The sequence below is a fragment of the Pelecanus crispus genome, chromosome 1, assembly GCF_030463565.1.
Source record: "Pelecanus crispus isolate bPelCri1 chromosome 1, bPelCri1.pri, whole genome shotgun sequence".
Lineage (NCBI taxonomy): Eukaryota > Metazoa > Chordata > Aves > Pelecaniformes > Pelecanidae > Pelecanus > Pelecanus crispus.
The window spans coordinates 97866400-97889512 of record NC_134643.1 but is presented as its reverse complement, the minus strand read 5'-3'; the positions used below and the strand labels follow the sequence as shown (position 1 = coordinate 97889512).

The window sequence follows — 23113 nt, the reverse complement described above, 5'->3', positions numbered from 1 at the left end:
AAAATTACACATCCATTATGAAGACAGTTGATGGCTGAAAATAAATCTGTTTGTTTAACCTTTTACCATTCTTTGTTGCAGCTATCAAGTTCCACTTACAAATATAGGAGTGAGGAATTCAAGAGACAGTTTTCTCATCTGCCAGACTCTGAGAGACTCATAGTAGGTAAGACGTAATCACACCACAAGTGCTTGTCTTCTGGCTAATAACTCCAGATCACAGCAGTGCCAGGGCGGGTTTTTTATGGCAAATTCTAACTACAGCTGATACCTTCCTATTCTCCTGTCTCTGAACTAGCATCAAATACCTTCAGGGAAAGTCAGGTCTGTACTCCTCTCCTGTACTGCCTGCTTTGTGAAAGAAGACGGATTCCTTTTTGGGGTTGAGAAGTGAAGGAGAGGATACAGAATCCTCCAGTTCATCTGGATACAGGATGGGAGCCTTTTAATGTCTTTTCCTGCTGCTACTTTTTAGTGGGTTTTTAGACAAGCCCTTCCTGACAGCAGTGGAGATGTGAGTCTGACAGCTGTTAGCTGACAAGCTGGAAGGAAAGATCGCTATACAGGGTCAGGGTGAGCACTGAGCACGTAAACTCAACGTATGTGCATTGATGGGCTTGTGCGATGCAAGTGTGAGAAGAACAGAGGTAGAGTTAAATCCTGAGAGCATTGAATTTGTTTTTTGTTCCTTTCACCATGGACAGCCAGCTTGGTACCTCTCAAAGTGTCAAAACCATTTATTTTATATCCTGTGAGTGTCCGAGTCCTCTCTCTTACTTTAAAGAGGCAACTAGTTATAGCTGAGTCAGTTGCTGTAGATGTTGGGGGAGGAGGGAATGATTCCATAGTTGTAATGGTTTGGTACTTGGATACAAAGGTAAGGGATGTTCCTTCAGTGACCCTGTTAAGTAGGTAGATCCTCCTTAGCAGAAGCTTTTCCCTTGCTCCGTGGTACTAAGCCTAGACCCTTGCCCTAGGCACCTTGATTAGTGTGACTTCTGGGGTTGAGTGACAAGTGGGTGCTTGTAATTTAAAAGACTCTTTTCAGAGACAAATGCCAGCTCTGTGGTATGAGGACATAAAATTCAGTATTCAAGTGTGTAATTCCCATCAGCCATCATAGGAGATCACTGGAAAACACAAGCCAGTCTTCATTTTATCCTCTCTTATAATGCTGTGCACTTGAATGGATTTGTCAACATGGTATATTGAGGGCAGATAAAAACACTTTATGCCCCATGCTGGTCTGTACAGTTGTAGTACTGCCCGGGCTAGTGCTGAGCATGAAGTTTGTTATCTGGTGCTGGGCTGTGCAAATCTGTTACTTCTGGATTGGCTCATGCCTTGAGCAGAGGTTTTTCACAGCCCTGTATACCAGGTTAGCTTATCCATAGGCTGATGACATGGGTGCGGGCATGGGTACAGCGCAGCTGGAGGAGCAGAGTTGATGAGAAGTGCATGGGGTGGGAGGAGAGAGAAGCAAGTGGCAGAGAATATCAAACTATGGTGCATAATTTCTTGGCACTGAAATGTTCCTTCTGAGCTCTAACTCCCTGTTTTGCTTCGCTGCAAAAGCCAAAGAAGGCAAGTGTATAACCCTGTGTGCAGTGATGCACCTTATTCTCTCTTTTATCACTTGCCTTCCAGGTAAGCCTGCCTGTGCTGCCTGAGCATTGTGTAACAAATACACTGTCCAAGAATTGGGTGTTTTTATACAAAAGTGGCATTGCGATTTTTTAAAGTTCATGTGTCATCTTATGCAACCTTTAAGGAACTGAATATTGAGAGGCTGTCAGTATCTGCATGCAGCATGCCAAGTTCCATACAGGTGATGGAAGAGGAATTAGACCTTTCACTTGCACACAAACAGTTAAATCCCTGCGTCCTTTTCCAGCCTCAGAAGGAGGCAGTTATCCTCTGAAATGCCTTCTGCATTTTTAAAATACTTGAGTTCGGTACAGAAGTAAAACGGAAGAAAAGGATATTACTTCAAAGCATTGTTTTGATATTTTTCCTTACACAAGATTGATGTAGAAAGCCATGGAGCATGGTTTCAATAAACAGACTGCCAAGGACTTAAAGAAAGATTTAGTAATGGGTTAATCTCAACAATGTAGCACCTGCTCCATCAGAAGCAAAGTCATTACTTTGTATACTTTTTTTTTTACCCCAGAAAAAGCAGTGCTCCTTTAGAAGGACTTTTTGCATCCTCCAACCAAAGAGCTCTTCCTTTGCTTGATGCAGAGAAACTTACCACAGGCTTTACAGTGCTCAAAGTAGCAATTACTTGCTGCTGTTCAAAAGAGCTGTATCTGCTCCTGTTCTTAACTTAGCGGTTAAAAATAAAAGCAACTATTCCACTGTAATGAGCATTGTATATAAAGATTATATGAAATGTAATTCGTATAATGAAAGAGAAATTACTTAGACTTTCAAAATGGGAGTTTAAAGGAGTGCCACTAACTTTAATTTGTCTGAAAATGTTGTTTACAAGCAGCATCTTAAGTTATGGGATCTGAAAACTCAGAAGGAGAAATGCTAATCTCTCCCTTTTGCTTTGATATTCTCTTTTGTGTAGGTAGGTCATGGTGTTGCTCATCACTTCCCAGTGCTCCAAGATTTTATAGGTCTGAATCCCTTTCCCTGCCCTAAACATAGAAGTCAGATGCAAACTTCTTGGTAATGCTTTCCTCAAGTCCTTAACCTCAAACTCCTGCTGCCTTCCCGCTCCCTGCTCACCCAGTATTTTGGTATCTGACTTCTCTTCAAACATGTGCTTACAACTTATTGGTTTGGATTTTTTTAAGTTTATGTAATTCTTTTTGCAGTTATGTCTCCAAGGACTTGCATACATGCCTCATGCTTGTTGCAATAAACCTTATTTCCACTTGATTACTTGAGGGGAAAACCCAAGAGAATTTTAGAAATAATAATAAAAGCTTCTGTAGGTGTAGACTTACCCTGAAGTTAGGATGGGGAGGGACTCCTGAACCTCTTGGTACTTGAGCAAGAACTGTATTCATCTTGTACACAAAATTGTCTTGGGCAATACCAGATACAATGCGTTTCAAAATAACAAAACTCTTTGATACCTCTAAAGTTAAAATCATTAACATCCTGCATGAATAGGTGCATTCTATACATAAGGTAACTTTCTTCAGGTTGGAGCTTCCAAAAGGGGTCCGTCTGTCTTAACTTTCTAGCGGTAGTACTTCTGAAAATTCCTTTTGTTTGAATCTTCAGGCTCTGAAATTATGAAAGCTCTCTCAAAGAGGTTTTTGAAAAGTGCAACCAAACCCTCTGCACCTGTTCTTAATTAGCAGGTGTCTGATGATGGGTAATTGCATTCTAGGTGAAATCTGTTTCTCAATAGGGATGTTTCAGCCAGAGGCAGTATCATGATAAAAATGACAGTCAGCTTCTGAAAATACCCCCTGCCTGAAGAACTGGATAATTTCAAGCTGCCTTTTAGTGTCTCACTCTGCAGATAGTTTTAGATAGTGATAGGATCTGTTTAGTGGAAAATTATTATCTTACTACAACATATGAACTACCATTATGTAGGAGTTGACAGTATAATCTGTTATACTATAAAATGTTTGTGTATTCTGTTTAGGTGCTTTGAAGTTTGACTTATGAATTCTTCTCCCATGTACTCCAGATCTTGTGTGATAACTCTCCTCTGAAAATACAGGACAATACACAGGGGCTCGATACATGGAGTGTTGTCCTCACACAGATGACTTCCATCAACTCTGGCATTGGGGTGTTCCCAGAATAATGGTCTGGGTGCAACCCAGTACAAGTCTGCCTTCAGACTTTTGAAGAGTGAAAGAAACAGCTTTTTATTTGTATTGCAATACCCTTATCTCATTTGAAGTTAACAGGTTTGGGTCAACTGAGCTGCAATAAGTGAGTAAACTTGCTCTTGCTTTCTCTATATAGATTACGCCTGTGCACTCCAGAAGGACATCCTGCTGCAAGGACGCTTGTATCTTTCTGAAAACTGGCTCTGTTTCCACAGCAACATTTTCCGATGGGAGACCACAGTAAGATCTCTTAGCTCACTTGAACCCCACCTCTTCTTTGCCCTGTACTATCAGGATATAAGAGTCCCTCAAACAAATCTTATCCTGTCAATCTCATGCTATAACTTTGCACTGAAAAGAAAGAGCCTGCATCCCTGAGTGGAAATGCAGATCTGTTGCTCTTTAAAATGAGAGTAGCATTGGAGACATCTGAACGCTGAATTAAGCCTGCTCAGTCAGTCATTCAGCATAGGAAGGAGTTCAGGAGTTATGCTAAAGTTGATTCTTTACATTTCTGGATGACTATTTACCCCTCCTTACCAAAGAGAATTGCTCTATAAAGGGATGTAACATGTCATATTCTCCTGTAAGACCAGGAGCATGATACAGTACATGGTGTTGCCCTGTTCAAGAACTCCCCAGCATTGAACCTTAACTTGGTTTAGCCACGCATGTAAATACTAGCATCTAAGAATAGCTGAAGAGAATCTGTAAATTACCTCTGCAGGTTCTTATATTGTGGTCTGTAGCTTTTGAACGGTATGAGCAAAAGTAGATATTTGTGAAGTGTTGGCCCTCTATTTCTGTCAAATTAGGTTAATGAGTTAAAATTTTTCATTCAAGCAGTTGTTGCATCTGCTGTAGAAACAGCATGAGGCAGCGAATGAGAAAGGGAAGGTAACCTAGTTAATAGGTGATGGAGATGTGTCAATGTTCTGCAGCTGTGAGACTGCTCATACCTTAAGTTAATATCTTAAATTCTACTATGTGTGCTCTGAAGTACAGAGACAACAAATAGCTTGTGTACATAAGGCAAAGAGGGGATGTAGAAATGCTTAACTGAAAACCAAGCTTAATTTCTTCAGATTGATTTGATGATTGAATGTTTCTTATTCTAGACTTAAGATTAAAAAAAAAAAAAATCCCTTTGAAATTACACCCTTGAATATACAAACTATGCAAACACTTATTTTCAGCCAAAACAGCATACATCCTGGTAACTTCTTCCTGCTTGCCTAGCAGAGTGATATCTTAAGCAGCATCTTAATTCAATCTGAGCTCATCAGCTACAATGGTAGAGCCAAGTTTTGGGATCTCCTTAGCGATCTCTGTTGATGCAGACAGAAAGTGGAGGACCTTCTGCGCACACAGGAAAAAGCAAGATCCAACTGTATGTTCTTCCTCTCTAAAGCTGAACAGCAGCGTGGCCTTATCTTCAAGGGAAGGGGTAGACTGAGTGGAAACGGCTTGTTGCAGCCAGTCAGACCATGCTCTTCTAAACAGAAACATTTCAAGTACTAATATGCAAGGCAAACACCAAGCAGGAAGATTTCCTTGCAGTGTCTGGACTGCAAATAAACCTCTGTGAAAATGGACTAGACTGCAGACTTCTGTGAGATGACATTGACAAGATAGTCTGTTATCTGATCTATGTCCTGCCTTATGTATAGCGTACTGATTGGGGTTGGCTTTCAGGTCTGTGGTTTGTAAGTGGCTGGGATTGTGCCCTTAATCCTCTAGTGTTGCTGGGGGAGTGGAAGGAAAGAAGAAAGAACTACTTGCTTCCCTAATTCTAGTGTGAAAGAAGAGGAAATTACTCTTAAGTCATCTTAACTTGCTTCTACTTTGGAATGCTTGCTGTTAAGGTTAGCAAGTGGAGACAGTAATTGCCGTTGTGATCTCAACTGAATTGGATCCCAAGGTTTGGGGTTAGTTTGAGTTCCTCTTGCATGTTCTGTGACTTCATAAATTTTTAGTCTTAACAGTTATATCTTATTAAATCTGCTTCCACTTAGATTTCTATTGCCTTGAAGGATATCACTTTCATGACAAAGGAGAAGACTGCTCGGCTCATTCCAAATGCCATACAAATAGCAACAAAAGGAGAGAAGGTGAAAATCTGTATTTAAATATGTTTGGTTTTTTTTTTTTTTTTTCCAAGTGATAGTGTCCAGGGCGGAGGACTTGTTGTAGTTTTAAATTTGTGTAAGTAACTTCTCTGTCAAATCTTTAAATGCAATTAGGATTAGAAGACAGACTTGGTGATTTGGTCCCTGTGCATATTGGCTTGATAATTCAACTTTAGTTTCATTGCAGAATCCCATACTAGTGTTGATGCAGTAACCAGAAAGTGAGTTTTTGTCCCACTGATTCTCAAAAGAAAGTCATTTGAAAACTGAAAGTTCAGGGTATAAATACAGAATGTGTGTCCTTGAGTTTGATATTTTTGTGATCTCACTGGATTTCAAGTGCCCCTGGAAGAAAATTGTTGAAAACAAGGGGACTGTGATATCATGGGTTTTGAGTCATAGAGAAATCTACCCATAGAACATGCAATTTTATGTGCTGGGAAATGTAGTTTTTGGGTGTGTATTTGGAAAAACTGAAAAGCATGATGCAGAATGTTCTTATGTGCAACACACTTCATGACAATTCTTCTGTAAATGCCTCTAAAATAATAATTCTTGGCTGGATACAGAGAATAGCTTTCCAGGGTGAATCTGGAGCTGTTCTTTGTGAAGGGACTGTGATTCCTCATATTTAGCTGTTTCCTCTCAATTTATTAAATATTAACTTTAAATATCAAGGAAGATAAACCTCTTTCTCTGCTAACAAACTTTCAAATGGGAAAGATTTTAATACTGCAAATGATGCATCTAATTTGATCTTCTAGTTTAATTATTTTAATATCACATCTTATCATGTGAAAAGATTAGCAAAAGGAATATGTGGTGAAAGGGTGGAAAGGGCTATGGCCTGTAAGAAGCAGGCATATGCATCTCTGATTTGTTCCTCCTCCTATTTAGAAGTGGGAGAAAGATTTAACTGTGTTATTTAGTTGAGGGGGAGCTCTTCCTTTATGTCAAAGGTACAAATGGTTGCAATTGGACACCCAGAAGAACAAGTGTCTTTATATACTATGTGGATATTGGGCAACTAACTCTTGCTTATTAAAAGTGATAAAAAGTGTGGAGTGTGAGGAATATGAACCCAGGTTTGTTGAGTGCAAGAGGAGCATGCCATTGCTGAAAACTGTAGGATATTCAAGATACAAGAAAGCATTCTGGTTTTCTTGAAAATACCTGCAAGTGAGATTTTTGCACCTTGTTTTTCCTGCAGTTTTTCTTCACATCATTCAGTGCAAGAGACAGAAGCTACCTCAGTATCTTCCGCTTATGGCAGAATGTGTTGCTGGATAAGGTAAGCTTGTAAGTGCTGGTACCTGTGGTTAAGTAACAAAATAATCTTCTAATAAGGTAAGCAGATGTGTCTTTGGAGGATAAGAGACTTTCCTTAAGAAGTTAGCTTTTCCTTTCTGACACAGAATTCTATCTCATATTCCTCTGACTCCTTGTACTTTAGATCCCAAATAAACTTCTCATCCTTTCCTTCTCATACTGCCATCTACAACTTTGCTGTTGATGGAGCATTTTGTCTTTGAAGATAGGTTGCATACTTCTCTTTACTATCAACTCAAGCAGATATTACTAAATTGGCATGCATTTGCTTCACATTTTCTATGGCTGATTTGTGATCAAAAAGGCAATGAAAGCTTTTTTCTTTTTAAGGAAAAAACCAAAAGTCACCTTCTCAGATAAGTTAGCTGAACCTTTGCCAACCAACTCATTACAACTCCTCTGACCTTGAATAAATGCAACAAAGGCAGGCTGTATGATAGGGAAGTGTATTTTGGCAACTTCTGCTAGTTAGCTTGATTTATATTGCAATTTGTGGATACTTAAGCTAATCTTCTTTCTAAAAATTACCTACAGTTTTGCAGAACACCACTGTTAAGTAATGCATTTTTCGTAAACCAATTCCTTCCTGTTTATGGTTCTCGTTGTTTAAATATTTCAACACAGTTGCAGTTGAACACTGGAAATATCCGTATATAACTCTGCACTACAGTGGTCCCCAAAGGCTTAAAGCTGTTGCACTACTTATATGTAGTACCCACACAAGTTTTTTGTTAGATTAATTTTAGGGCAGATTAGAGGCACATTTTGTCAAACAAAAGCTGAAAATAAAGGAACATGCCATTTAAGGCAAAACTAATGTTTCCTGCAAATCTCTTATCCCTCATATCAAATATTATTTAACCATAACCTCATAACCATCTTGTCTTGAATCCAGCAGTAGCACTGCAAAAACCACAATGTACCAAGTCATCTTTTGACTGGAATGTGCAACTGGAACTGAACTTGTTTTCTTTTGTTTGGCAAAGTTTGTCAGGAATGGTAATTGACCTAGCTGGCTAGTTTGTGGTGCTGGCGAGTGAATGTATGGGCATTGAGGTACACAAACCTATCCAAGGGGCAGCAACGGAGGCAACAAGCTTTGTGCTGTTCAGTATTAGTTTTTCCCATGCATTTCTACTCCTTGCCACTGAAATGAGTGTCACGTTAGCAACAATTTTTCACTTCAGAGCAGTAACTAAAGGATAGATATGAATGTAGAAGGCATTGACTGCATGCAAGATGGGATGAATTAAGCCAGCAGGTTTTAGGGACCAGTACATCAGAGTAGCTTGGGAACTGTCTGTATTCTTTCTATCTAATCTTGTTATTAGCTTTCTTGCATCCTCACTGAAGTATGTTGAAAGAAGTCTGTTATGTAAATTTCTGCTTGAAGTTCTCAGTTGTAAAATGGAGCATTGCCATGAGGAGTATGTGGGGCTTTTTAACGTGGTGTGTTTGGAGCTACTTCTTGAAACAGGATTTCTGTTAGGTTAAGCTCCTGCTTCTGCAATGTGGTAGTGACTTCTGATTCTTTGCTAGAATGAGTTTGAATTGTGCCTCAGCCTGCTTCATGATTCTTTACTGCTTAACCAAACTAGATCAAGCTATAGAGGGGCACTGAGGAGGTGAAGGTAGAAACTGACTTTGCTAGAGCTGGATCCACTGACTCTGCTACACTGACAGCTGTCCACTGACCTGTTGCTAAAAGAAAGCCTCTGATGCATCCAAGCCATTTTACTGCTTTCTTCCCAACCCCCCATGGCAGGGACAGCGTACATTTGAAAGAGATATCATACGTTTGAGGCTCTGGCATAGTATGCAATGCCCTGAGTATGTGAAGCCTGGTGTTTCTGGGCCTCAGTGGTCAAAGGGATCTTGTCAAAATTTGTAAGGCTTGTGACCAAAGGAAAAAAAGAAAAGGAAAAAAAAAAAACCCAAACCCAAACAAATCTCACTCTGGAACAAGTTCCAAAAGGAGCTGGTTTTAATGTTTCCTCTGCAAATATCTACGTATTTTAAAGCCTGTGGATAATTTAGTTATCTGGAGTACATCTGCTAGACCTGGAGATGATATCAACTGTTAAATTATGAAATAAAGTCCTTCTGGTGTTGTCAGAAGTATAACTCTGAATTCAGCTCTCACAGTGCTGGTTTGCACCACCTGATGGTAGATAATCCCAAATTTGCAGGATTGGGATCCAGGGGATTGGAATTGCATTTGCTTCAAATCATGTTTGTGCAGAGGTCACTTTCAGAGGTCACTCTGGCCTCTTCAGTGCTTCCTGGGCATAGGTTTCCTGTTACGAGGTCTCACCTCTGAAGTGTGACCTATCTGCTTCACCTGATACACCTTAAGGTTTCACCCTCTGCAGAACTTCTCAGTAGGGTCAGCATGCCCTTTCCCAGATCTCCATCTTGTGGCCATTCTGCCTTGTACTTCTTAAGTATCTCGTGTTCTAGACAGTTGAACAAGTAGTCTTCTGTAAAGTCTGCCTTTCTATTAGAAACAACTTGCTGTTTATCTTGCATTTTGTAAGAAAAACAGTAAATGGTTACATGCTATTCCATGCCTAAGCTTACTTAGGCCATCAAGATGCTCTCTGCTAAGTTTTTGTCACTGTTCTGATAGGACTCCTGGTCCCTTTAGCTGAGTTGTAAATCTCTACCTCATAGCTTCTCCAGATCTTGCTCGGAGTACAGTACTGTGCACTTGGCACCCTTCAACTTTGGCTCCTCTGGGAATCAGTGGGTACCTTCCTCTTAAGATGGTCCTTTCTTGTGCTATTTTTTAAAAATGTCAATGTAAAGACTTTATTCTTTCAAGGAAAATTCCACTTTTTTTTTTTTTTTTTTTCCATTCCTATTACAAAATGTGCTCAGAGTGAGTCTCTTAGGCTTTTACCTTGCCATTGTTTTTTAAATGCTCCTGGTTGAAGGGGAAGCATCATGGAAAATAAGGAGTCGTTAATGTAGGTCTGGAAGAGACATGACACCAGTCTTGATAAAACAGATAGCTGCTTCTAATCTACTGAGGCTTTCAATAATACAGCAGTTTATAAAATCAGCCAAAATTCCTGTTTTGCAACAGACTTTCCAGCTGGTAAAACAAGTTTACTAATGGTTGCTATTGACAGTAAGAGCAATATCATTTATACTTTTGCCTTATTTTGCTAAAGTTTATGGGTGTCAAATATCCTTGAAGCTTAAGGGAGAAGGAACAAATTAAAATCTAATTAGGCAGGTCATTCAAATCCCAAACAAACACAGCGCTCCTTATTTCTAATGGAACAAGATCTTAATCGGTCTCAATTCCCATGAGTCCTCTTCCTTAGAGTTGGATTTATTTTCTTATTGTTCTTCTTATGCTTTGCTGGGTAGAGATTTGCACCTGTCTCCAGAGACATTGTAGCAGGTAAGTCTAGAGGTGTGACAAGGGCCCAGAATTTCTGATGAGCTGGGCTTCTTGTGGCAAACATCTACTAGGACAGCAGTTCTGCTTTTCCCGGCAGCTTGTTAGGGAAGGTTGTGAGAGACAGACGTTTATTTGCACGTTTGTGTGCCATGAGGGTTGTTTTAGAGATCAAAGAGGGCTTGGGTTGATACCGAGCTTCATGTTTGGGCAGTTAGAGGGGGAGTTTGCTGTCTTCCCTTGCGAACAAGTGATCAGACAGAATTCCGCATCGGAGTTGCCTGGTGGGAGTGTGGTGGGAGTCTCTGGAGTAAACCTGTATGGAGTGTCTTGTTCTTATTTCTGCATCTGTCCATGGGGGGTAAAAATCAGTGTCTTTGCTTGTGTCGGTGGTGTTCTGTAGTATTGCTTGTGCTGCTTTTTCTAGCATGAAACAAAGTATTGATGTTTTGTGCTCCCGATTGAAAAAGACATGTCCTAGCTGCTTCTTGTACCCTTTGTTTTTGTATACAAAGAGAACTGAGGCAAAACCCAGCATAGACCATCACCTCGAGTGGGCAAAGTAATTCATGCTTAGATTCAGCCTTTCAAGCTTCAGAGCTTCTCAAACACTCTTCTCAGAAGCAGAAGTCTGGCCCAGAAAATTTGTGTCCTTTTTTGCCTTCAGAACTAATCCTTTTTGATACAATAAAGCAAGTCTGGTTTGATCTTGGGCTGTGACCATTAACAACTTCTTATATCTAGCTGAGCTAGGAATAATTGAACAGAGTGCAAGAATCCTGTTTTAGAAGCAGAAGTTGGTAACATTGACTTCACAAAGCCACAGGAAACAGCTTTGTAGATTCCTAAAATGCATAGCTTGGTTTCTCTGCTTTCCTCAAGCCATTGAGCTCTCTGTACAAGGGCAGTCTCATTTGCCCACAGAGCGATGCAGAACGTGCTAGTGAATTTAATTAGCGACATTAGCTATTTCCCAGTTATTTTCTTCTGAGTGAGTGGAAATAAAGGCACTGGCAATATTGGGCAACAGAAGTGAAAGTGGCTTTGTTTCTGTCCTTTAACTTCTGGTTGAAAAGCGTGCTATCTAAAGATACACCTCAGTCTTTTGAAACCATGTAATGCCTACTCTTGTTTTTAGCCATTTAATGAGAACAGCTGTAGGTAGTTGGTTGTGGTTATGAGTTTACTGCTCTGAAGTGCAGCTGCCTTACTTTCCCCAGGCGTGGTGTGTGTTTAGCACTGCGTCGCGTTTTGTAGAACAAACCCCCACGGCAGAGGGAGGCTGGCATCAGCTGTTAGGGCGCTTGCTTTGTATGTGTGTCTTGTTTTAATGTTTACTTTCTCCTCGGTAGGATTTAAGCACCTTGTAACTGATCTCTACCAATAGGATGCTTGTGCCAGCCGCTTTCTGAAAAGCCCGAAACCGTGTTGTGTTGGAAAATGCCCGCGGGAAAACCCCCCTCTTAGAGAGTGGTCGCGAACAGGCGTGTCCTGAGCCGGCCCGGGTTGGCCCTGACCCTCGCACGCTTCCCCCCCGCTTGCGGGGGAGCGGCTCCCTTGCCACGCAATGCGGGCGTTCCGTATCGAGGGCGAGGGGGCAGAGGGACACCCGCGGGTGCCCTGGCGACGGGGACAGGCGCCGTGGCGGTGCCCGCGAGTGCCCCGCTCCCCCCGGGGCCGCCGGCGGCTGCCGGGGAAGGCGCTGCCCCGGCCCCACTCGCGGGAGCCGCCGCCGGGCGGGCGGGCGGGCGGAGGGGGGCGGCCCCGGCCGGGTCCCGCCGCCCAGCAGGAAGTGGGAGCGCGGCGGCCCGGGCGGCGGCAGCCGGCGGGGCCGGGGTGTCCCGGGAGCGGCGCGGCGGGAGGCGCCAGGTTGGTGGCGGTGCGGGGCGGCAGGCGCCCGCCGGGCGGGACGGGGCGCGGGGAGCGGGCGGGCGGCGGCGGCCCCGGGGGGAGAGCGCCCAGGGTGTCTGTGGGCGCGCGTTTACATTCCTGCCTGTGGGTCAGCTCTCTGGTGTCTGGCTGACATTGCGGGTAGTGTAACACGCTGCGGGTGGAGCGAGGAGGTGGAGAGGATCGTTTAAAAGCCCTTTAAATAATGCACGGGTATTTAATGTGATCATTTCATGCAAATAGTAAGCAGTACTTGTGTTACTGCCTCAGTAGCACGGTTCTGTTCCCTTGATCAATATGGATTGTGGCTGAGGCACATTTTCCAGTGTGGGGTGTCTTTTTTTTATAAGATCGCTACTATTGCGCTCAGAACCTTATTTCCTTTTTTTTTTTTTTTTTTTTGAGGGGGGAGCCCTTTACAGCTGAAGTGGACTTTGAAACTAGTTGCTTACATTGCTGATATGAGTTTGTCATACTGCTTTCACTTCCTGACTTCCCTGATGATCTGAGAGAACTTAAATATATCCTAGTAGCTGTGAGAATTCAAGAAGCAGGACAGAGAGATTATAGAGAAAGAGAAGAGTAGCTAGTGATGAGGCAAGGTAATGCTGGTAAAAGCAACTATTTTATATAAAAGGGGGTTCTGGTGTTGTTCCAAAGCGAGGACCTCTTGTCCCACCTTGGCAAAGCAGACAGCTGGCTGACCTAGACACCGCTGGCTGTAGTGACTGAAACGCTAGCCTCTCACCATTTGTAAAGCACTCTGAGCATCCTGAGGAAACAGGCATGTATCTATTAAGCAGTTTGTCCAAGACAAAAGAGGGAGTCCCTGGCTCTCTACTAGTTACTGGTCTTCTGCCGTATCAAGTGAAATTCAAGAGGGAGCTACCTTGAAGATACCTGTGAAAACACTTGTGATACATGAAGAAGCAAGTAATGGCTACAAGTGTGTGTTATCTTGAAATAACAATTTTTCTCATGTCTGATGTTATTGGTTGAACAGTGATGGGTTGGGAATATGGAATAGACAGGAGTACAGTTCCCCAAAATGCTGAAATCCAATCTTGAAATGTGATACCTAAATGCTTTCAGTCCTTGTCAGAACTGAGTTTAAAGGCTGTGGCGTAATTCAAACTTCTTACTGTTTTACCTCCTGTGCCTTACTGTCCCATAGCTTAGTTCTTGACTAGCTTGCTTTCTTTCAGAGGCTGACCAAGCAGGAATTCTGGCAGCTGGTGCACCAGAGCTATGGCTCTGAGCTGGGCCTGAACAGTGAGGAGATGGAGAGCTTCCACTCATCATCTGAGGACAACGGGCAGCCTCGGTAAGGAGAGGCTATACAGCTTATTGAAATACTCGGGGAGAATCAGTGTCCTCTTTCTTAGAAATTCTTTTTCCAAAGTGCTGCTGTACCCTTACCAGAAAGGTTAAGCCTATAGTAAAAGGTTAAACCTATGGTAAAAGGCTGCAAAGAACAGAACTGCATAAACTGAGCATGCATGAAAACTTAATTGTGTTCATTGTCTAAAATAGTAGGAGCACAGCTGAGGCCCCTTAGAGGAGGGAGATAGGAAGACCTTGTTCTCCCTGGATCTGCTTGGGGATATCAGCAAGACAGCTTTTTCAGCAATGCTTTCTCGTGATGGTGTCTAGTTAGGATCTGTATGCCTTTCAACAATATGGAGGGGCTGAATGGAATGGAGCTATATGATGGTCAGATACTTTTTCCTCTCCTCTATGGAGACTGAAACACTTGTTTTGCTTTGTTCTCCTGACGTCTTAGCTTATTTTTGTATTGTCCTCAGCTTGAATTAGGAAGCTGGAATCTAACTGTATGTGGATTTTTTTTTTTTTAAACAGTTGCCTTGATTTTTTTGACCAAATGTGAACTAACTTATGAACTGTCAGCGTTAATCTAATAACGGGGCTCTAATATTTGTATCTGTATGTAAATAAGTGTGGCTCTACAAAACTGAACAATATAATTTATGTCTCTCTTCAATCCTGTGTTATCTGAGTATGTTTGTTAGGAAAAAAAAAAAAAAATCTTAAGTTCACTGCAAGCTTCAAAAGATGTCCTATTAAACACTTCCTGGGGTGTTTTTTCCTGTAAAAAATGTGCTACTTTGCAATTCTGGAATAAGGGATGCAGGAAAAAAAAATCTTGTCTCAAACTTCCTTAAAACATTTTCTTTCCAAACTTGTTCTAAGCTATCTCTGTTTCCTTTTTTCCCAGAGCACTCACTTTCTGTCTGATTCACCCATACTTGGTTTTACTAACCTTATAGTTGGAAGCTGAATCTTCTGAGAAGTGGTTAGGGTGAGGAAAATGGCTTGAGAGATCGAGCTGGATGTGGGAAGAATGAGTTGGTAGTTTTTAATACTAGGTGAACAGCCATGGTTTGAATGCAAAAATCACACATGAGAAGCTTTCTTGGATTTTTCAGCACTTACTATCTCCAAAGATACCTTCCTTTTTGCTTTGGACAGATCCAGCATTTGTGATGACTCTGGAGAAAGGGATGAAAACCTACCTAAAATGATTGGTTTAGTTCGGGAACCCACGCTTCAAATGGAAGGAGAGGCACTCAATAGCCACGCGTTGTCAGGAGTAAGTGCTGACACAGCCTTTCTTACTATCTGTAACCGATAAGCATATATGCTTAACTTGTATATCTGTAAGCATATATCTGTAATGCATGGGGATTGTAATTTCTAAAGAAGCAGTCTAGAAGGCTTTCACATCAGAAGTTTAATATAAATACCTTCAGGTTTCAAGAATATCTCTCTATTTTGGAAATGAACGAACTTCTGTTTAAGAGAATATTGTTGGTGTGAGTTTCAGCAATGTCCTGTCACTGACTCACTGCATAACCTGGCTACAGTGCTGTGGCTTATGCCTTGGTAAAAAATGTAAAAACAAAATTAACCATGTTTTGTTCATCTTCCTAGGGACCATGTGCATTTTTATGCAAGTGCCTTTATGAAAGTAATGCCTTTGTTCACTTCCAATGCTTTCTTGCTTGTGCTATTTGTTGTTAAAAAGTATCTCCTCTTATACTTCTCTCTTTCCTATACATGAGGTTTATTAGAGGGTAGTTATGCTGTGTTATCCTTGCCTTCAAAGGTCAGTTGGTCTGCTGCTGTGAATATATGAAACCTTTTTTATTTAGATTTGTGGAAATGTTTCAGAAGGAAGGAGATAAAAAAACCACACTTGATATATAATAAAGATGGGTTTCCCCTTAATGCCTTGGGTTAATACAACTGAACAAGCATGAGTGCTTCACTCATGATGTTGTATGAATTTGGGAATGTGCTTGGCTGGGAGGGCAAGCGCATTAGTAGTGGTATCTGAGGTGTGCACAGCGCTTAACACAGTTGCTGGGACTTCTGTGTGTAGCTGTAGTCCTGAAAGGTTACAGACATTTTCTCTTGATTAATAGATACTCCAAGGGAAAGATCTTGGAAAAGCAAATAAAGCACTGAAGTGTTTCTTAGAAACTTTGCTAGGGCTGGGTACCTAATTGCCGTTTCTGCTTTGGAAAATTGGTGGAAGGAAGAAAGGAGATGCTTGTAATAGTTTTTACTACCATATAAATCTTCTGGCTTTTGTCACTTGCTAAAACTGATCTGGAGGTTAAGCATGCTTTAAATAGTTTTGCCAAAATCCAAGTTAATGGCTGGAGAGTCATACCCAGCAAATAATACTGGTATTTTTGTCAGATGTTAAAAGCTTAGTTAATTGGATGATGGGTAATGTCATGGAAATCCTAGCAGTATAAAGCAAGATTTCTGGAGAGCTGTAAGGGAGGCCTGTGGATGCTGCTGGAATTTGGGCTCTTTAGGATATCTAAAAATCTGCCCAGGTAGCCTTGGTTTGGACTTGTCTTATTTGCACAAGAACAAGCCATTTGAAAATAATAGCTCTGCCTGGAAAAGAAGTCTTGTTTACCTACTGGGTGCCACACCCAGAGATGTCTCTTGCCGGTGCTAAATCTAATTGGGCATGTCCGTGAGCAGTAATGCCTAGGGATTTGGTTTGTACGCAAGGAAAAATGCTAGGATAAACTGTTTTTTAAAAGTTCTTTAACTATAGTGTAAAAGTGCAGTTTTGATAAATGTGTAACTAAATTGTTTAGCTTACTGTTTCAGTGTAACTAAAATACATAATGATTGTGTTCAGCTATATGTGGCACTTGAAACTTCTCAAGAATGTGGACACACTCTTCACAACCCTAGGATTACAGCATATGTTGTAGAAGCACAGGGGTAATAGGAGGAGGCAGTAGTGCTTAGAATGTATTTATCAAAACCCTTGGCAGGATGACTCACAACACATTTAATCACCTGCCAAAGACTGGAGAGAAACAGACTTAACCCCTTCTTTCCTGCTCTGATAGGCAAAGTAAGTCCCAAAGCACTCTTCAGAGGGAGACCTGAAATGATGGAGGTGTTGGCTATAGTGCTTGGCCTGTCTTGGAAAAAACATTTGTCAATAGCTGTCCATAGTTGGTTAAAGAAAGTCCATGTGTAACACCAGTCATGGCACGTGTGTTCACAATGTGGGAACCACCTTATTGCCTGTCTGAATCAACCATCATCTTCCCTCCAGCCCTTGTAGGGAGACCTTAGAGCCTTCCAGTCCTGGAGCCTGCTGTTCACAGGTTAAAAAACTGAAAAGCCTTGGCACAGAGCTTAGCAGTACTGGATTAGCTCAAGAGATAAATGTATATAAGGAAGAAATTACACATCTTTCAATTCCAGCTGACAGATCTTAAAATCATTATTCTTTGAGGGGGGCAGGGGAAATAAAAAAACCCATAGAAACAAGAAAACTGTGTTTGAGTTGATCAGTCATTCCAAAAGCCTCAGCATGAATTTCAAAAGGCTGACATCTCGAACGGCTTTTTTGTAGGAGCTCTTGCTCTAGTCTTCTGACTTAAGCCTGACTTCCCTCCTCTGCCTATGGCATCGTGGGCTGCTCTTATGCTGCTGGTGGCAGCTCCACCTGTTTACCAGATCCCTAATCTTCATCAAAATGCTATGAGAGTTCCTTGCATTTGTGCTGGATCTGTCAAGTTTTAGACTGCTTAACCACAACTAGCTCCTTTCTGTCTTCCATCTGTATTGGTAGAATATTTTTGATAGTGAAATGTTGGTTCTGTCCTAGTTCCTGTTGTGTGACTGAGTATAACTTCAGGCATAACTTCCTCCTTTCAATAGGAGCATTTGTTAATTGATCTGCTTCTCTGATACAGCCTTCCTTTTTTTGACTTTGAGGGGGTATTTTTGCCTGCTTACACTGCAGTCAAATTCATGCCTGTCTGTATTCCAGCTACCCACCTTCTACTAATGGCCCTCAGTTGCACAAAAAAGTAGATGGTCTTTATTTTGAAAAAAACCCAAGTAGTACAGGAAGTACATGATGACTATTCAAGTAGCAGATGCTCTTGCTTTTTTGAGTCAGTACTGAATAATCTTTAGGGATGATAGTATTGAAGATGAATCGGAACTACTCAGTTGAGGAGGCCTGATCTTATTTATTACAGTCCATGTACTACTGCATATGGGGGGGCTGTCCTACTGTTGATTCCAGCTGTTCCACTGGAGGCAATGAGAGCTTTGAGAAGAGGTTTAGAATGAAAACTGTGATTCCTAGCTAGTAGCCAAGCTTTTTGGGTGGCATTTTGAGATGTACAAACCTTGGCCATACAGTTTCACTGGCAATTACTTCTTGAAGTGTGCAATGGCATGTAAGCTTAGCTGCCAGTTATTATAGTTTAGGGTTAAGAGCTTCATTATTGATTCAGTGACTGATGTTTGGGGGGATGTCCTGCTTATGTATTGGAGATGGCAAATTATACTCCATGGCTTTGTTCCTGAGAAGTAACATTTTATACGGAGGATGGCTCTAGACATCTTTGCTTTGTCAAAAAAAGTTTTGAGCCTTACAAAATAAGAACACCTTTCAAATGTATAATTGGGATGATCTAGTCTTGCTGAAAAAGGGAGGCCCTGCCTGTTTCATTGTGCTTCCCCTCAAGATTGTTGGACCCCTTGCTAAACTGGTAGGAAAAAACTAACCTTATCAATAAAAAGTAAATAATCTGTGTTAAGTTAATGAATTTATAAATGCTAGCATTGTTGCAGGGAAGGGGACCTAACTGTGCAGGTTGGGTGCAAGGGGCCTGGATGGGGAGTAAACAGTCCCTTTTAAGGCAGCTTTAGGTATAACAGTACAGATGAGTAAGTCTGTCTCTTGTTACCAGGGTGAAGTGAAAGTCTGAAATAAAGAAAGGGAGGTTGGTTGGGGTAGGGGAACAAGGGAGAAATTAGTGTTTGACTGTGTGGTAAGTGAGCAGATAGAACTTGTGGCTTCCTTTGTTCTTTGAAAGTAACTTTCTCTTTTTTTAAATGGTCTGTGATTACTGATGCATTTTTTTCTCTTGGTTGTTTCAGGTGGTGGAGTCCCCAAGTGAGAAGCAAATAAAGAGGAGCCCTCTTCCATCTTCAGAAAGAAAACCTGTTAAGCTAGTCAGGAGCAGGTCTTTAGAAAAGTCCTTGGACCTGAATGAGAATGAAAATCTTCCAGAGAAGAGCAGTGCCTCAGATAGTGAAGAAGGTAAATCTCTTAACAATTGGGATCTATAAGAAACCTGACTCTGGCGTTCCATGTCACTTGTGGAGCAAGTTTGAGAACTTTCTGATCTTACAAAACTTGTTTGCTCATTTGTTTCACAGAATTGCAGCAAAAATGTCTTTGTATCTTACTTAGTTTCTGGGGAGGGAAAAAAAAAACCTGTTGGGAGTGTTTAGAACGAAAACAAATTGTGGTTTTGCGTTTTTCCCCTTTGGTGGGTGAAGAGTTGGTAACAGCTTAAACTGAAAAAAGTTTCTTGACAATGTGGTGGTGTGTGTTCACTTTCTGTGCTCTCACAGGCAATCCAAGTATTTTTCTTTCCTTTGTTTTCACTTCTTGGGAACTGAGGGGAAACATTTCAGACTGTTCTCCAGTTTCTGAGAGATTCCCCCACCCTCCCCACCCCACCTTCTTTACGCTTCTACTCTCTTAATGCATATGGGCATATGTTATTGATGGAGTAAACTGAGGAACTCACTGAAAAATCTAGGCAAGACAACTTCCCAGCTTTCAGGAGTATATTGTGCATATTCTGAATCTAGTCTGAAGATGAAAAACCTTAACATGTATCTTCGAGCAGCTTATATTTTGTGTGCCAACAGAGTTAGTATCTTCATGGATCCTAATACATGATCCTCGTAACTCATACCTCATTACCCAGTACAAGATGAGAAGAAACTTGGATACCACAGTAGTGTAAAGATTGTAATTTGGCTGTTACGTGCCTCCTTTCCTCTCCTCACCATAGGAGAGAAAAGCATAGCTGTATGTGTCAGTGGTTTTGGTATGAGCATTTTTGCTATGTCCTGGGAAGAGAGTAAGACCAAAGCATGGCTTCTACCCAGGCTGGATGACAGTGAGACTTGTGCTGAGGTCTGTGGGTGCTTGTTCTCTGGTCCCACTGTAGCCCCTGACAAGTTCTTGATCTCTAAGGTGAGCTTTTCGCTTACTGTGGGGAACTTTTCTGTGCCAAAGGGCCATAGTTGTTCAAACAGCTCACTGAAGTTGTGGTGGATGTTCTGTTAAATATCCCAATCTTGGACTCTTAAGTGCCTTTAAAACAAGGCATGCACAACCTGGATTGGTTCCAAAGTTGTATGGTGGTGTGCAAATGAAGGACAGAAAAGCTCAACAGTAGCAGTGTGCTCAGTAGCAGCTGAGTATTTCTTTCATACGCAAAGAGGTAACTTACTTTCATTACCTGTTGGCGGGGAATAGAACAGTTCAGTTAATTGAGGCCAGTTCTTAATTTGGCTGAGAAATTTTGCATCTCATCCTTTCAGAGTTGGCAACTGCAGTTGCTTGCAGGTGTCATTATGTTGGGATCATTGAGGTGTCCAGGAAAGCTTTCGAAGTCATGGATTGAATTGGCTGCCTGCAGGTTGTAATTGTTGCCTGAGGATATACTTTATATTCAACTGACTTTCCTTTTGCTCACCCACACTGCTTCTGTGTTTGCTTGAGTTCAGGTTCAGCTCAATGCATGTCAGGTTGTATCATTTTTGTGAATGTACCTACTTGAACAGGCTGCTGTTTGTGCCATACTTCTACGCACTTAACAAGCTTCACAAATTAATTGTTTACTCCATCACAGGTGTATCTATTAGAGCAGCGGAAAGTTTTGGTCTTTGGATGTTTTAGATATCTTGCAGTTTTCTTATCCTATTAGTGCCACATCTCTCTTTTTGTCTCTAGATTTTATTTTTTTATAGCAAAGGTCTCCAGCAAAAAGGATTGAAAATAGTCCTGTTGTCTTTCATGCTGCTGTTTGTCTAAATGATAGCGGTAAATACTCCCTGTCATCGCTGCATTAGTGGTGTTGAGTAAACAGAGCATATTAAACTGGAGATGTCTCTTTAAAAGAGAGCTGACTTCATGCTGCTTGTCTTATTTCTTCCCCCCTCTGCCCCAAGACTACTTTTTTTTTTTATTCAGAGCAGGATTTTCTAGTCCCACAACATTAATCTTTTCTCTGATTCCCTTCTTCATGTTTAGAATTTTTTTCTGTTTCTCTGTCTGTTTTCTATTGCAGTTGCCCCATACTCTTACAAGGTGAAATCCTTCATGCAAACAAAACTAGCTTTCCCACATGGCAAAGGTTTACCCATGCGATTAGTCTCTCTTGTGTCCTCTGGCTCATACTCAGGCTGCCCATGGAGGTGTCCTGGCAAATAAGGTGAGGGGCAAGCTCAAGACCATTGTTCTCCAACTCCGGGTCCACCTGATGCCCAAAGCTGGAATGCCAGAGCTGTGTGGCAATAATAGTTCCCTTGCCCTCAGCAATTCTCACATTGCTTACTGGGGGATAGGGGGGGTGTGTCTCACTGTGCACCACTGGCCTATTGACCTGCATCTTGGTGCTTTTGTTCGCTTTCATAAATTGGAGTATAAATCCTGAGCCATGACAAACTTTTGGCTAAGCTAAAAATTAATATCTGCGGTCTTGATTCCAAATTTCAGAAAACAAATCTTAGTTCAAGCACAGAATATCTATTTCCAAAATAGAGCCAGGAGGTTCTCAATTTCCTCAAATGACCTTTCTGCATGTAGGTTTTCTGTATGCAGTGACAATGTTCAGCAGTACGAAATACTTCAAAGAAAGAAAGGGGAAGCAGGAAGAGAGTCTTTTCTGTTAGAAAGCTTTACTGTATATAGGAACATCATAAATTTCTCATCTCTTTGCATAACTTGACAGACTTACTGTATTGTTTCTACTTGTACTAATAACCACCTTAAATGTGTGGTCTGCAGGAGAGCATAACTGCTTGCACTGTAGTGCTGTGAGATGGGTACAGTGGTGGCTTGACTTTCTTGCAGACAAGGATATATGGGGCAGAAAATGTTTGAAATACAAGGTGGCTGGAATTAATTCAGCCCTGGTTGGTTTGGTGTGTGTGTGTCCCCCACAAGATACGAAATTTCAGATATACAATGTATGTAAGGAAGAGTAGCCCTGTTATTTTGTTGGCATTTTAATCAAAATACTGAAAGCATGTATTTTGTTGAATATATAACTACCAGTTATTTGTTGCTTTGGTTTGGAGGATATATGTTTGAGTTATCTAAAGGCAAAAGGCATAATTTTTTTTTTTATCTTGTGAACTGGAAAAAGCTAGCACTGTCACAGTACTTACTCAGTACCTCCCAAGCTAATTTTGTACTTAGTCTTATAAAGTATAGGAGAGCTCTTTGATAATGGTTGAATATTGCTGATGTGGTCTTTAAATAGATGGTGTCTGGAACATGTTCACTCTAGGAATTGGTTTTATTGACTTGATTTCAGGTGTTTCTGGTTAAAGGCTCCTACCAGCATATTCTTCATGCAGTGTGCAATATTTCCCCATCTCCAGTGGCATAGAAATCCTCAACAGTGCCAAGATCTGCATATATACATTTTTTTTTTTCCTGATGCTCCCCCAACTCCATGGAGTGAAAAAATCACCTGTCTTATTAATTTGTTTGATACACTCTGCTCTTATTGGTTCAGCTTTCTTAATTTGCTTGTGGTATGTTCAGCTTTGCGCTGTTGGTTGTTAACGGGAATTTTAAGAACAATTTTTTTCCTGCTCCCTTTCCCTCCCTCCAGTTTTCTGTCTCTTTCTTTTCTTGCACTGTAGATGTTTTCAAACCTCTGCAACCACTGCTGCATAGTGGTATTGTATTCAAAAATTAATTCACAGCTTGCCTTGCAGTGATGAAAATGACCTGATGAAGTGCAAGGCAATAGTGGGGGAGGGAACAGACTTCCTGTCTTCATACTGAACCAGGACGCTCTGGTAGTATGTTTGCTTCTGGATTTTTGGGTCCCTAGGGATCCTAACCTAAAGTCAGAATAATCTCATGTTCTCCTGTCAGACAGTAGCTCCAATTCATCTATAAATGTGTTCAGGGTAAGAGAGTTAGT

At 41.3% G+C, this 23113-nt stretch overlaps 1 protein-coding gene across 1 annotated transcript in view; it reads left to right on the top strand.

Annotated features, from left to right (window-relative positions):
* Positions 1-23113, top strand: part of GRAMD1C (GRAM domain containing 1C) — a 54747-nt gene that overhangs the window by 18810 nt on the left and 12824 nt on the right. Inside the window, exons 4-10 of the mRNA XM_075710938.1 lie at positions 82-166; positions 3946-4049; positions 5825-5920; positions 7149-7229; positions 13772-13890; positions 15057-15177; positions 19029-19191. Coding sequence (XP_075567053.1) covers positions 82-166; positions 3946-4049; positions 5825-5920; positions 7149-7229; positions 13772-13890; positions 15057-15177; positions 19029-19191 — 769 coding nt within the window. The remainder of the gene's footprint in view (positions 1-81; positions 167-3945; positions 4050-5824; positions 5921-7148; positions 7230-13771; positions 13891-15056; positions 15178-19028; positions 19192-23113) is intronic.